This window comes from Oncorhynchus tshawytscha, linkage group LG12, assembly GCF_018296145.1.
Source record: "Oncorhynchus tshawytscha isolate Ot180627B linkage group LG12, Otsh_v2.0, whole genome shotgun sequence".
NCBI lineage: Eukaryota > Metazoa > Chordata > Actinopteri > Salmoniformes > Salmonidae > Oncorhynchus > Oncorhynchus tshawytscha.
The window spans coordinates 72,610,674-72,626,231 of record NC_056440.1 but is presented as its reverse complement, the minus strand read 5'-3'; the positions used below and the strand labels follow the sequence as shown (position 1 = coordinate 72,626,231).

The following is a 15,558-nucleotide window of genomic DNA, read 5'->3' as shown; positions in this document are numbered from 1 at the left end:
CATCCCATCTATCTGGCAGGGAGAGAGAGGCCAAGTGGTGACAGGGCATCCCATCTATCTGGCAGGGAGAGAGAGGCCAAGTGGTGACAGGGCATCCCATCTATCTGGCAGGGAGAGAGAGAGGCCAGGTGGTGACAGGGCATGCAGGCCAGAGAACTGTAACTCACCTGACAAATGAGTCTCAATTCACTGCTCACACACACTCTAGGAAAAGGTAAAACACACTTAGATAGCCTTCTCACACAGCCTGGTAAATGAAATGTGTACTTGTGTAAATGTGCATGCACACACAAAAGCACAGGCACACACACAAATACACACACGGACACACGCACGCACAGACACGCAGCGAGGCCAAAGTGGGATACAGTGTGATGATGAACATGATGCAGGAGCCTTGGACACCACAGAGAGCACCACACAGAGAGGGTCATAAAACACTGTCTTGGTTTATTTACTGCCTTCCTAAAGCTTCAGACAGACAAGCTGAGCTGTGAAACAGAGAGCACATAGTTGTTCAACTCAACAATACAGCCAGTCTACAATCTCAACCTCAGTCAACATAGAAAAAGATTCAGCAAGAGAACAACATTTTGGCAACCGTTAACATTTGAAATTGGAAAAACTTCCAGAAGTAAAAAACAACTTTGAGAAGTGGATTTTTAACACTACATATCAGTTCTACTTCCTGTTGATATATATAGATAAAGAAATTTGTAACACTTCATTTGAACTAAACACCATGAGCTCTTCATAACCCTTCATAAAAATGTCCTAACCATGTTATAAAGCTTCATACCATGAGTCATAACTTGTCAACACATGCCATAAAGCTTCAGTTATCACAATGACACAAGCTATGTAGCATTATGACATGTTTAGAACATTGTTATAAAGGCATTATGGTGACTAGGTCAAAGAAAGCAGCTGCCCAACTGCAGCCCGCGGGTGGTTTTATTTGGCCCCCAAGTTTTTGAAGCAAAATAATAATAAGATAATAATATTTTGTAAATAATTCCCAAGTATTCCCACGCATAATAGTGAGACAAGTAATCGTGTACAAACGTGAGCAAGGTTTGAAATTATTATGTTTTAGTCAAATATTATCTGTTTAGGCTTCTTGGGGTCAATTTGCAGTCTAAAAATGATTTGTAATTCGTCCCGCGGCTGAATCTAGTTGATGATCCCAGAAATAAAGTGTTAGGATTGGGATGGGGATCCTTCTATCAGCCCTACAGTATAGTGGCTGTCTGTCTGGGCTGCCTTTCAGCCCTAAAAAAAACTGCCTGCCTGGGCTGCCTTTCAGCCCTACAGTAGCTGTCTGCCTGGGCTGCCTTTCAGTCCAACAGTAGCTGTCTGCCTGGGCTGCCTTTCAGTCCTACAGTAGCTGTCTGCCTGGGCTGCCTTTCAGTCCTACAGTAGCTGTCTGCCTGGGCTGCCTTTCAGTCCTACAGTAGCTGTCTGCCTGGGCTGCCTTTCAGTCCTACAGTAGCTGTCTGCCTGGGCTGCCTTTCAGTCCTACAGTAGCTGTCTGCCTGGGCTGCCTTTCAGCCCTACAGTAGCTGTCTGCCTGGGCTGCCTTTCAGCCCTACAGAGCAGACTAGAGACAGGCCTGCAGACAGAGACACGCCTACTAGAACCTAGAGGCCTACTAGACTTGTGTCCTTTCCTCTCTAACACAAACATCTCCTAGCCCTGCTACAGGCCCTATCATACTGCTTCACACACATACAATTTCACATATTGTAAATACTGCAGTGGCACACATTCACACACACACGCACACGCACGCACGCACGCACGCACACACACACACACACACACACACACACACACACACACACACACACACACACACACACACACACACACACACACACACACACACACGAACACTTTCAGTCACATCTTAGTAACACAAAGTCATGCCCTGTGAGATTCTAAACAAGAAAGTTGTGAAATACAGGAAGTGAATGGACATTAGGATACAACAGTATAATTAGAACAACATTGAGTTAGAAACAGAAAGTATAAATGTACTACAGATATAGGATTTTAATTTGAACACCCTGTTGTTGCAGGAAATTTCCTGCGCAGCAAGGAAATGCAAACTTGTAGTGCATTCAAGGTTTAAAAGGTTTAAAAGGATTTCTGTTTGTAATTTCCACATGAAAATGTCAGACTTGATTTGCCCTAAGTAAAAATGTATCAACCCTTACAAAAATGTCCATTAATTATAATCCACCCAATAATTCACATTTCCTGTTGCTGCAGGATAATTTTGCTGCTGTGAGAAACTGGTCAAATTAAGATCCTACATCTGTATGACTATTTGTCATATCCATACACAAAGCTGGTTAAATGTAGAAAAGAAACAGAACATTGATTGAAATAATACATTCCTACACATTCAGTTTTAATTCTGCAGGTTATCCACGTTACCATTGTGAGACAAGTTCCAATACCAGCTATAGCATGTTAGCAAAGCACTACTCAGGGTTCCATCCTCATGTTGCAGCCATGTTGAGTCAATCCAAGCAAAGCTAGATGAGACTGGTTTGGGTGGGGTGGGGCGAGGTACAGGGTTGGGAGGGGTCCAGGGTGGGCTGGGGTGGGGATGTCTACCCCCATTGGAGGACGTTGACACCATCAGGAGTTGGTAGGTCCTGTTCTCCTCCTCTGTCGTCTGTCCTCACGATAGAGGCTGTTCAGATGACGGGGTGACTCTCTCGCTCTCTTTCTCCTTCTCTTTTCTTTGTGTCCCATCCGTCACATCCTGACAGGAGGAAAGAAAACACAAGCCCAGTCATTCCTCCATCCATCTATTCACAGCCCATCCAGTCACTCACTCCGTCTGTATGACAACAAGTCATTGAGATGTCAGAGTGCAGGCAGGGCCGGGACCCGGCCACACACTGTAATTAACACACAGACTGAAGGAGCCAAAGTCTGCATTCCAAATGGCACCCTACTACCCTTATAGTGGGCTACTCTGGACCAGGGCCCATAGGTATCGGGTCAAATGGAGCGCACTACATGGGGAGTAGGGTGCCATTTGGGAAACATCTAATGAGCCAATCAGAGACCCATGGTGGCTATGAAAAGGCCAGCGTACTGCAGAGTAATGTCTGCTGAGTTTAAATGCCAACAGGATGGGATAATTCAACTGTATTTCTGACTAAGGAAGAGAACTGCTGACCAGAGAGGCAGCAGTTACAGAAAAGAGGGTGGTGGCAACACCACGTAGGTCTATGAAGGAGATGGTCTATGAAGGAGATGGTTAAGTATTGTTGTATGGTGACAGGACAATCAAAGAGCTACAGGGAGGTATGCAGACTCATATAAGTGAGTTATTTAAGTCTGTGTGTGTGTGTGTGTGTGTGTCTGTGTGCCTGTTTCCACTTATGTGTGTCTGCGACCGACCTCCAGAGGAGTGACTCCACCCTGTTGATGATGTCAGCTAGGTCAAAGGGCAGAGGCATGCTGGGGTCGTCGTCGGCCCAAAATGGCCGGTCAACGGGGGCCTCTTCTGGGGGCAGGGTCTGGGCCAGGCTGGAATGGCACCTGGAGGGACAGACAAGGACAGGAAATAACAGGACAGGTCAGACACTCCTCTGGACATAAATCACCTCCTATACAGACATTACACATTGTTACACAGAAGCAATGTAAATCAACAGTGGTGGTTCACTGTATAACAAAGAAAATGAGATCTGTATCTGACTGATAGTGAGTTTGAGCAGATCACACAATAACGGGAGGTAATTAAGTGTGTGTTGTGTGTTTTCTGTTCACAGGGAGGACCAATGTGTGTTTGACCAGGAGGCAGTGTGCTTGTGTTTCCTCTCCTGTTCTCTTTGACTTCCAATAGACTGGTCCCTATTAGACCCTGCAGGGTGTAGGGCTGTGTGTGTGTGTGACCTGATGAGTCAGGAATGTTTTGTAAGTAGCCCTACATGGGTGTGTGATCTGTGTGTGTGTGTGTGTGTGTGTGTGTGTGTGTGTATGTGTGTGTGTGTGTGTGTGTGTGTGTGTGTGTGTGTGTGTGTGTGTGTGTGTGTGTGTGTGTGTGTGTGTGTGTGTGTGTGTGTGTGTGTGTGTGTGTGTGTGTGTGTGTGTGTGTGGGGTAGGTATGTGATCTGTTTGAGAGGTGAGAGTCAGGAATGTTTTGTAAGTAGCCCTACATGGGTGTGTGATCTGTGTGTGTTGTGGTTTAAACCGTCAATATGATGACAAAGCAACAGTATCCTCAGTGATTAATGCTCCAGTCATTTCCACACAGCCAGATGGTTTCTCTGGAAAGCCCTCTCTTTTCATCCAGTCAGAACAAGAGACAGATAGAGAAACAGCCCTCTGATGTTATTAAATGGTGTTTCTACAGTCTCTACATTATATGATTAATGGATTATGACTTCTACTGTTTCCACCACCTAGTCTGTTGGATCAAAATGGATTCCAAAGCATCACGGTATGAGACGTCTCAGTAGGAATCAGTATTGTATTTACACAGGTGACTTGGTGGCAGTCTGGACTGTCAATGTAAATCTGTCTTCCATAGTGACAGATGAGGCTGACCCCTGACCTGGAAGTGAAGGAGGGGATGGGTGGGAGGGGCCAGTGGTGGTGGGGGGGTTGTGATCACAGTGTGTGTGTGTGTCACAGTTACTCCTTACTTCACTATCTCCTCCTCCTCCTCCTTCTGAAAAAGAAGCTGGTTGGTGTCTGACTCCCTGACACCCTACCTCCCCATCCCTACCCCAGGCATCCTGCTTCCCCTTGCCTCCCCACCCGCCTACAGTCTCTAGGTTCCCTAACAGGGAGGTGTGTGTTATGGATGTGACGGGGAGGTCGTTAATGTGGCCAGGGAACAGGCAGTCCAGACCATCCCTGCCTCAATTGGCCGTTCTATATTTCAACCAAGGGCCACTTAATGCTGGAGTAGTTGTTCAGCTAAGTGTTACCATTCAGCTGTGGTCTAACCCTCTGATAGGTAGTGCATTACGCCAAGAGGACGGTATTAACATACACCATCCACATATATCTTCCAGGCCTCAGATCAGGGGCCTGATAATAGAATGTGTTAACATGCTCTAAGTACCATTATGTAGCAGATGACTTGATAAATAATAGGATCAGCTGACCTTGGGGCTGCGCGACAAGACATGGGTCTAAATGTTCTCATGATTTATTTAGGGGCAGAATTACAGGAAGCGCCACTTCAGAGAGAAGACGACGGACACGCCAGGCATAAATATAGACCTGGATGAAAAGAGACACAGACGCACAGAGAATAGAGGTACGCCTCACACGCACACGTTCTGCTGACATCAGCGGACCGACACCAAAGGCCATGGGAACACAGTGCCGTTTGAGTTTGAGAGTGAATTAACTATTCATGTTAGACTGGTACAATAGTAAACACTGGCCTCTTTTCGGCTGTCCTGAACGAGGATATGAAGATGGACCATGTAAATATGTGGTGAAGTTCATTATGTGGTAATACTGTACTCATCTGACAGAGAATCTAACCATATTAAACTGGAATGGAGAGATCTGTTTAACCAGAGATGCAGTAGTTATGAGGATGAGAGTTGTGTCAAATATAATAGAGGCAAGGACATTCAACCCACTACCTCCAATAGCTGCAAATACCACACCTTCACTTAACCGATGGAATGAAATGGAATGAAATCATTCAATATCTAGTCTGGTACCTTAAACTCTCATAGAAATGCATTGTGAGCCACAGCACTATACACATTCTCACAAATCACCACTTTCCCCTGGGAAAACAACACCTTAAAGGTAAGGTCAAAGACAAAGAGGAGGGAGAGCGGGATGGAGAAAGAGAGGCAGAGCTAGAGGACTAGGAGTGTGTTTGTGAGTCTCCAGTGTTCCAACGGATTAACCCTAGACAGATATGGGCTAACTATCCCATCTGGTGCTCTCTCGCCCACTCGCTCAGGAGAGATTGGCAATACAATCACTCATTTCAATTTGCCCTGAAACCCTATAGCCCGGCAGGCCTGCTCAAATAGTATGCTAATGTGAAAGGAATCTGAGCTTCTATCGCCTTTTATTCCACAGAGGCCTTCCATAGTGCAGCCACACACTGCACTTGAACTGTTCTGTCTGACTGCCTCCTAAAAGGCACCCTATTCCCCATATAGTGCACTACTTTTGCCATTTGGGCCGCAGGGTCTGTGGCAAGGAGGGGGCTATAGGGCTCTAGCTAGCGGAGAAGCTCACCATAGGACCCAGGCTCCGGCCCCACACTGCTCTGCTCAAACTAACCACTTTAGCTAAAGTGAGTGTTAATTATGGACAGGCAAAGCAGTCAATAAAAGGTTAATGTAAAAGTCAAAGGATAAATTCCTTTAAGCATTGCATCATTCCACCATCTCCGCGACCGACACGGTGCTCGCAGGTCTCTCCTAATCAATATGTTTTACTGTAATGCGCTCCCCATCGATTTCCCCCTGGCTCAGCCCTCCCTCCTCAGCCCACTCACTGCCCTGCCTGGTAAAGAAAGGAGAGAGAGGCGAGAGAAAGAGAGGGAGAGAGAGAGAGAGAGGGAGAGAAAGAGAGAGAAAGAGAGAGAGAGAGAGGGAGAGAAAGAGAGGGAGCGAAAGAGAGGGGGAAAGAGAGGGAGAGAAAGAGAGGGAGAGAGAGAGAGAGAGGGAGAGAAAGAGAGAGAAAGAGAGAGAGAGGGAGAGAAAGAGAGGGAGAGAGAGGGAGAGAAAGAGAGAGAAAGAGAGAGAGAGAGGGAGAGAAAGAGAGGGAGAGAAAGAGAGGGGGAAGAAAAAGAAATCCATTGCTGCAAGTAAATCAAATGATTAACCTCTGCTTCACTTTGTTTTCTCTCTCTCTCTCTGTCTCTCTCTCGCTCTCTCTCTCTCTCGCTCTCTCTCTCTTTCTCTCCCTCTCTCTCCCTCTCTTTCTCTCTCTCTCTCTCTCGCTCTCTCTCTCTCTTTCTCTCTCTCTTTCTCTCTCTCTCTCTCTCTCGCTCTCTCTCTCTCTTTCTCTCTCTCTCTGTCTCTCTCTCGCTCTCTCTCTCTCGCTCTCTCTCTCTCTCTTTCTCTCGCTCTCTCTCTCTCTCTCTCTTTCTCTCTCTCTCTCTCCTGCTCTCTCTCTCTCTCTCTCTCTCTCTCTCTCTATTTGTTGGGAGTGCCTGACTGGTCCAGAGATCAACATTATCAGCATCAGGAACCCTCCATCTCTCCACTAGCCATGTAATTGTGCTGAGTCCACTCCTGCAACCAGGGCCATACATTAAAAGCCTCTCTGCTCTTAACAGGATGGAGAGCCGCCTAATAGACAACGTCAGTGCTTCCGACTCATGCAATTACACTGATAAATGCTACGATTGTGTCAGGCCAAGTGGAAAAAAAAGCAGGCTAACATAGATAGCAGACAACACTTATTGTGTTATTGCTATAGAAGATCATTTGTAACCACACATGGGAGTAAATGGAGACTGTTTGATAAAGACATTATGTATGGAATAGGTAGGGTGGGGTTGCTGCCTGATGGAAATTCCTTTTAAGGAGATGGGTTGTAATATCTCTCTTTCTGTGTGTGTGTGTGTGTGTGTGTGTGTGTGTGTGTGTGTGTGTGTGTGAGAGAGAGAGAGAGCCTCAGTTCACCTGGTTCCTCATTTTCTCCCCTACACCCACAGTTCAGTCCTTTACAACTCTGCAGGTGTGAGGTTTTACGGCCTTGCCAGCGAAGCCACAAACCAGAGAATGCAATCAAACAAGTCATGCAGAAACAGGCATGTGTCTCATAAATTCAGACTAGCCGCCGAAGGTGATGTACGCAATCATGTTGCCCAGGATGACAGCGGTTCAGCGGGCATGTCTCGCCTGTACCTGCACACATCTCTGTCTTGTGTAAGAGTCAGTGGTAACTGTGTGGAGTCAGGTACTATACTGTAAGGTTCAGGGGTAACTGTGTGGAGTCATGTACTATACTGTAAGGTTCAGGGGTAACTGTGTGGAGTCATGTACTATACTGTAAGGTTCAGTGGTAACTGTGTGGAGTCATGTACTATACTGTAAGGTTCAGTGGTAACTGTGTGGAGTCATGTACTATACTGTAAGGTTCAGGGGTAACTGTGTGGAGTCATGTACTATACTGTAAGGTTCAGTGGTAACTATGTGGAGTCATGTACTATACTGTAAGGTTCAGGGGTAACTGTGTGGAGTCATGTACTATACTGTAAGGTTCAGTGGTAACTGTGTGGAGTCATGTACTATACTGTAAGGTTCAGGGGTAACTGTGTGGAGTCATGTACTATACTGTAAGGTTCAGGGGTAACTACTATACTGTAAGGTTCAGGGGTAACTACTATACTGTAAGGTTCAGGGGTAACTGTGTGGAGTCATGTACTATACTGTAAGGTTCAGGGATAACTACTATACTGTAAGGTTCAGGGGTAACTGTGTGGAGTCATGTACTATACTGTAAGGTTCAGGGATAACTACTATACTGTAAGGTTCAGGGGTAACTGTGTGGAGTCATGTACTATACTGTAAGGTTCAGTGGTAACTACTATACTGTAAGGTTCAGGGGTAACTACTATACTGTAAGGTTCAGGGGTAACTACTATACTGTAAGGTTCAGTGGTAACTGTGTGGAGTCATGTACTATACTGTAAGGTTCAGGGGTAACTGTGTGGAGTCATGTACTATACTGTAAGGTTCAGGGGTAACTGTGTGGAGTCATGTACTATACTGTAAGGTTCAGGGGTAACTGTGTGGAGTCATGTACTATACTGTAAGGTTCAGTGGTAACTGTGTGGAGTCATGTACTATACTGTAAGGTTCAGGGGTAACTACTATACTGTAAGGTTCAGGGGTAACTATGTGGAGTCATGTACTATACTGTAAGGTTCAGGGATAACTACTATACTGTAAGGTTCAGGGGTAACTGTGTGGAGTCATGTACTATACTGTAAGGTTCAGTGGTAACTACTATACTGTAAGGTTCAGGGGTAACTGTGTGGAGTCATGTACTATACTGTAAGGTTCAGGGGTAACTACTATACTGTAAGGTTCAGTGGTAACTGTGTGGAGTCATGTACTATACTGTAAGGTTCAGGGGTAACTACTATACTGTAAGGTTCAGGGGTAACTACTATACTGTAAGGTTCAGGGGTAACTGTGTGGAGTCATGTACTATACTGTAAGGTTCAGTGGTAACTACTATACTGTAAGGTTCAGGGGTAACTGTGTGGAGTCATGTACTATACTGTAAGGTTCAGTGGTAACTACTATACTGTAAGGTTCAGGGGTAACTACTATACTGTAAGGTTCAGGGGTAACTACTATACTGTAAGGTTCAGGGGTAACTGTGTGGAGTCATGTACTATACTGTAAGGTTCAGGGGTAACTACTATACTGTAAGGTTCAGGGGTAACTGTGTGGAGTCATGTACTATACTGTAAGGTTCAGTGGTAACTACTATACTGTAAGGTTCAGGGGTAACTGTGTGGAGTCATGTACTATACTGTAAGGTTCAGGGGTAACTGTGTGGAGTCATGTACTATACTGTAAGGTTCAGGGGTAACTGTGTGGAGTCATGTACTATACTGTAAGGTTCAGTGGTAACTGTGTGGAGTCATGTACTATACTGTAAGGTTCAGGGGTAACTATGTGGAGTCATGTACTATACTGTAAGGTTCAGGGGTAACTACTATACTGTAAGGTTCAGTGGTAACTGTGTGGAGTCATGTACTATACTGTAAGGTTCAGGGGTAACTACTATACTGTAAGGTTCAGGGGTAACTGTGTGGAGTCATGTACTATACTGTAAGGTTCAGGGGTAACTACTATACTGTAAGGTTCAGGGGTAACTACTATACTGTAAGGTTCAGGGGTAACTGTGTGGAGTCATGTACTATACTGTAAGGTTCAGGGGTAACTACTATACTGTAAGGTTCAGGGGTAACTGTGTGGAGTCATGTACTATACTGTAAGGTTCAGGGGTAACTACTATACTGTAAGGTTCAGGGGTAACTGTGTGGAGTCATGTACTATACTGTAAGGTTCAGGGGTAACTACTATACTGTAAGGTTCAGGGGTAACTACTATACTGTAAGGTTCAGTGAGGCTGCGTGGTATGGAGCCTGTGCTCTTTAATTTGCCCACAGGCCTCCTGGGGTCAAGCCCCACAGTGGTAGGTACAGCAGAGCGTGGGTAGGGCAACGTCCCAACAGCTTCCTCAGGATCAATCCACTGACCACTATTGTCTGCAGACAGACTGTGCTGACTGTGCTCTTCGTGGGTGTATGAGGTGGGTGACTGTGGAGGAGAGGAATAGGGGGAGCGGGCGGGGCATCAAATGCGTGACATATGTTCCTTTCATTTTGATTCCTTTTAAAGAGCCCCTGCTAATAAAACTAACATCTGATCCCTCTAATTAATGGCTGTGGAAAACACGCAAATGCCTTTTGGTCGGGAGCAGGACACACACACACACAACCCCCCCAGGGTGGTGCTGCTTGTAACAATGAGTGAGCTACCTTTGGGTGGGACGCCCCGCCACCTCACCACAGCCAGACTCAGACCCTGTGAGGTCCCCTTCCATCCAGCTACAGTTTGATGTGCGTCTGCTCATTAAACCACATGAAACAAATAGGAGACTTTATTATTTGACTTTATTAGAGCCTGCAGAACTCCTACATGACAGCAGTGGGAACACAGGACCTGTAGGTCTGGGCTGCGGCACGTACGACCACACCATGTTCACTTCTGCTCTCCGCAATACTCCTGTGCTGCATGATTCAATAACTAGGTGAATGAGGCATTGATAAAAAGCAGGGCTCATCAGAGCAGAGCACACCAAGTCTCACACCGAGGTTGTTTGATGTGGGCTGGCTAGGTGGGTTGTTGAGTGTCTGGAGCCTCCACCAACCAGACGCAAAACACCCAAGCAGCAAGGTAGTCGCTAAATATTCTTTATAATTGGGGCCATAAAACACAATTGCAGTCTGGACTTGCAAAGGAGGAGCCAGGCAAACTGCTGCTGTTGCTCTCAAACCAGGTGGACGTCCATTAGTCGTTTAACAGGGTGACAAATTACCCAACACCACAGCCCTACTCTGCTACAACTCTCCTCTCTTACCTTGGGCTATGGGATGGAATGCAGCCTAATGCCAACATTTACAAGCAGACAACGTTTGTTCAAATGCAATCAGGCTGTAAAGACAAACAGATAGAGGTTCTGTCCACTGCTTCTGGCCGTGTGTTCTTCCCACAGGGGCGGGTCATGGGTCATCCCCTGAGGCTGTGTGTGGGTGTGTGTTCCAAGAGGGATGAAGAGGGCCTCCAAGCCACCTGTGAGAGCTCCATAGCTTCGACTAATGCAGCTGGTTCAGGTCGGAGACCTCAAACTGTAAACAAACTTTTACTCTGGCCATGTCGAGCCATAACGACGACAGCCATGAAGACACCGTGGCTAAGACTCAACAGGGACCAATGCCTCAACATGCCAACACAACCTCCATAATGCAATATTATTCCATACATGAGGCCAAATACCAGAGTGAAGCATTTTGATATAGTGAGGGAAAACTAATTAGAGTTGGTTTAAAGAGAAATGTGAGTTTTTCACAGTGACTGTGTTTATTTACACAGCCCAGGAGAGAAAACTGAGCAATAAGAGTCTTGATGCAGAGGGTAAAGAGGTTACGAGCCTGTCAGTGTTTGCAGTTTTTCACAGCCCAGCGGTTGAAGGCCATAAATCTGCTCTGGGATCAGGAAGAGGGTTACTGTGGGGCAGGGAGCCGTAACTCTTTATTTGTGGTGGAACGGCGCACTGTTGCTGTGAAAACTTGTTGTTCCGTGAACGTTCCTGTAAAACGATCATTCCACCACCACCTCTCTTCCACCCTCCACCCCCCTCAACTTCACCCCTGGCTCCCCACCCTGCTAGCACCTTCTGGGCATCATGTAGAGAGAGAGAGAGAGCAATAAGAGAAGATGATGGATGAGGCCTGCCTCGACAGCTATACAGTCTCTCCCCCGACTGACACCTGACCCTGGTCACATGATAAGGTCACCGGAGACTCGCACAATTCCCACCTGTCTGCAGGTGACAATGGCAGGGTCAACCTGGGTTGGCTAATTATAGGTATTGTGCCTCAGATTGCCTGTTACAAGCCATTCTGCTAGCTACGGGGGATGTAGTGTTAAATATCTGAGGCCTTTATGGTGTTAAACTGTGTGACAGAAGCTTTAAACTGTTGTACAATAGATATTAGGTTTCAGATAGGTGGAGAACATTAACCTGGTTTTAAAAGAGAGAGAAAAGAGATTAGAGGAAGAGACACCACAAATCAACATGTCACATCTTCTTGTACCGCTACAGTTAAAGGTTCGTATTGAGACATCACTTCCTGTGTGACCCCACTGAATGATGCCAGTGAGGCTCCTCCCTCATCAGCACATCTTCATATGTAGCTTTTAAAAGGAGATGTAAAGTTAAAGTGCAGAACCAGAGAGATTAGGGAAACACCCTCAAACAATGTGAAACCACAGAGCCATTTAAAGACCCAGACAAAGTCAAACGTGTCATTAACATAATGCTGGGGTAATCTAGCAGTGATGATTTCATTGTGGAGGTGTATTAGAAAGAAATATAACATGGAATGTTACATGGAAAAGGAGGAGAGGAGGGGGGGAAGAGAGAAGAAGAGACAACAGAAAATACACTTAGCAGTCTTCCCTGACCAATGTAATAGTATACTACAGAAGGGAGGAATAAAATACATGAATGTTTATTTCCTTTCCATCTGTTAACCCACTTTAAAGAATGTCAAATTAAAATGTTTTAACTTACAAGAAGCATTTTCCCATAGACATGAGTGGCTTCTGTAAACAAAGTGGAAAATGTCCCACAGGTCTCCAGTACTTTCTCCCAGCCAGAGAACACTGTGTTTTGTTAAGTGTGGGTGTGTGTGGGTGTGTGTGGGTGTGTGTGTGTCAGAGGAGTGTGTTGTTGCCAGGTGTTTAGCCTTCTGAGTCACCTGGTCCTCCTGCTGTGTGAACATGGGTTTTGTTTCACCCTATTAAGTAAATACTGTAATTAAAGGGCACGGCATTTAAAACGCTGCCGTGAAAAGACTGAAACAGAAAGAGAGCAATTTGTTTAGAGGAGCAGGAAGGTAGGCCAGGCCCTGAGGCTTTCAGCACTGAGCAGGGTGCAAGAGTGTACCGCACGGCAGCCTAGGAAACGCAATGCAACGGAGGGGCTGAGTGTGTGTGTGTGTGTGTGTGTGTGTATGTCAGAAAGTGTGTGAAAATGAACATGTCTAATATGTGGTATTGTGTGTTTGAACATGTGTTTATAAGGGTGTGAAGAAGAGAAATACTGTTTGTGTTCAAACAGGTACAAAACGCCACAGTGGATCAAGAACTAATACAAAGAGCTATACAAACATGCGGTTGACCTGTAGTCTAACAGAATGAATATTCACGCCCAGTGATATCAGAGAAAGAACATATTGTGTTTCAGTACACCCAGCCCTTTGTCTACTACACCAACAAAGCAATGCCCATGTCAATATTAAAACATAACCTGACTGTTTAATGTTCCTATATGTAAAGAATGACTTCTCTGAGAATACCACTGGCCTGTTTTAAAGGTCTCTTAAAGGTAACAAACGTTAACTTCCCATTCAGAACAATGGCAACTAAATGAAGACTAGAGCCATACGCCAGTAGAGAACAGAGATGGATTACACTGTAGGAGTAAGGGATAAAGTCTCTCATTCATCTCCTTTCACTCTCAACCCCCCCAAAAAACTGTCCACCTGCTCTTGTCTCTCCACTCCCTATTTCACTGAGGATGTGCCCTGACTCTGGAACTTAAACCACTGATCCAAGGTCAGCTGTGATTAGGAGAGGGGATAACCCAGTACTGAGACTCATAGACACCCAGCTGGCCACACAGAGAAACAGGTCCAAAATCAGACCAATGCAGCTCTGGGTAACTGTTACCACAACATCATTCATCCAGATCCTTACTCTATCCAGAGTCTAGCAAGGCATCTGACACCAGCAGTGAGGCCTAACTCTGGATCAGGCAGCTGAGGAGCAGGACAAACACAGCTCAGCTGAGTGGTCGAAGCAACACACACACGCAGACACACGCAGACACGCAGACACGCAGACACACAGACGGATGATGGGTACAGATGAGGCATCATAGGCCCTCTGGCTGCAGCTCTCAGTGAGCTGTATTTAGGCCCAGCTTTGATGGTGGGTATACAGGGCATAGGGGCTGGGGCAGAGAGGAGAGAGAGAGAGGAGAGGGGTTGAAGAAAGAGAGGAAAGGATGATGGCGGAGAGACTAAGAGAGGTTGGGAGAGGCGGGAGAGGAAGAGGGCTAGGAGAGGAGAGTGGAGTGGAAGGGGGAGGGGCTAGCTCTATGGCCACATGGGGATCCAAACATTCTCAGTACAACATCAACATGTCACTGTCCATTCACCCCCCTGCAATCCCCTGCAGCCCCAGCCTGTATGGCCGATTGAGGCAACTAGCCGACCAGCAGAAACTTCAGTTTTCATTCCGCCTGACTTCCACTGTCCGCCTCGCAGGAGAGAGAGAGACAGAGACAAAGAGAGAGAGAGACAGAAAGAAAGAAGCTGTGAATACAGGAAGAGACAGAAAATCATTGAGAACCTTGCCTTGTTTAATATTTGATGAGTTGGGAGGCTTTGCCTCTGGTTAAATCAGAACAGAGAGAGAGAGAGAGTCTGAACCAACAGAGGTTGAGATAAACAGACTGAGCACAGACAACACATACACACTCCAAACATATTTGTCCCCGTAATTAGTTGCTGTCCTCTCTGCTCATGTCGCAGGTGAAGCTGTTGTCAGCCACATTACAGAGGGAGGCTAGCCAGCACTTCTCCTAGATGGCGGCCATTTTGTTTCAACTGGGCATTCTGTCGCTGCTAATAATTTCTCATCCTGAGAGGGGCAGCTTTGCATATGTCTGGCTCTAAGACACGGCAAACACAATACGATACAGTTGATGTACTTTTGAAGGAAAAGCTCGCAAACATTGGTGTTGCACGCTGTCATAATCCACCACACTGCCTTCTCTGTACAGTGGCTAAACATGCTAAGATGCTTTGTAGTACCAGTTCACTTATTTTGATGAGGGGAAAGTTGCTATACTGTCGTCTCCACCCAGAGCCTTATTGTTTTAGCATACCTCCACAACTGTTCTCCACCCAGAGCCTTATTGTTGTAGCATACCTCCACACCTGTTCTCCACCCAGAGCCTTATTGTTTTAGCATACCTCCACACCTGTTCTCCACCCAGAGCCTTATTGTTGTAGCATACCTCCACACCTGTTCTCCACCCAGAGCCTTATTGTTGTAGCATACCTCCACACCTGTTCTCCACCCAGAGCCTTATTGTTTTAGCATACCTCCACACATGTTCTCCACCAAGAGGCTTATTGTTTTAGCATACCTCCATTCCTGTTCTCCCACAAGAGGCTTATTATTTAGGCATACCTCCACACCTGTTCTCTACCCAGAG

The 15,558-nt window shown here is 46.0% G+C and overlaps 1 protein-coding gene across 2 annotated transcripts in view; it reads right to left on the bottom strand.

The window, feature by feature from the left end:
* Positions 1 to 425: 425 nt before the first annotated feature.
* LOC112238946 (alpha-ketoglutarate-dependent dioxygenase FTO) overlaps positions 426 to 15,558 on the bottom strand; it is a 277,608-nt gene continuing 262,475 nt past the window's right edge. For both annotated transcript variants that reach the window (XM_042331038.1, XM_042331039.1), the window contains exons 9-10: positions 3,424 to 3,564; positions 426 to 2,776 (exon numbers count right to left, since the gene is read on the bottom strand). In XM_042331038.1, coding sequence (XP_042186972.1) covers positions 2,770 to 2,776; positions 3,424 to 3,564 — 148 coding nt within the window. In that variant the 3' untranslated portion in view covers positions 426 to 2,769. The remainder of the gene's footprint in view (positions 2,777 to 3,423; positions 3,565 to 15,558) is intronic.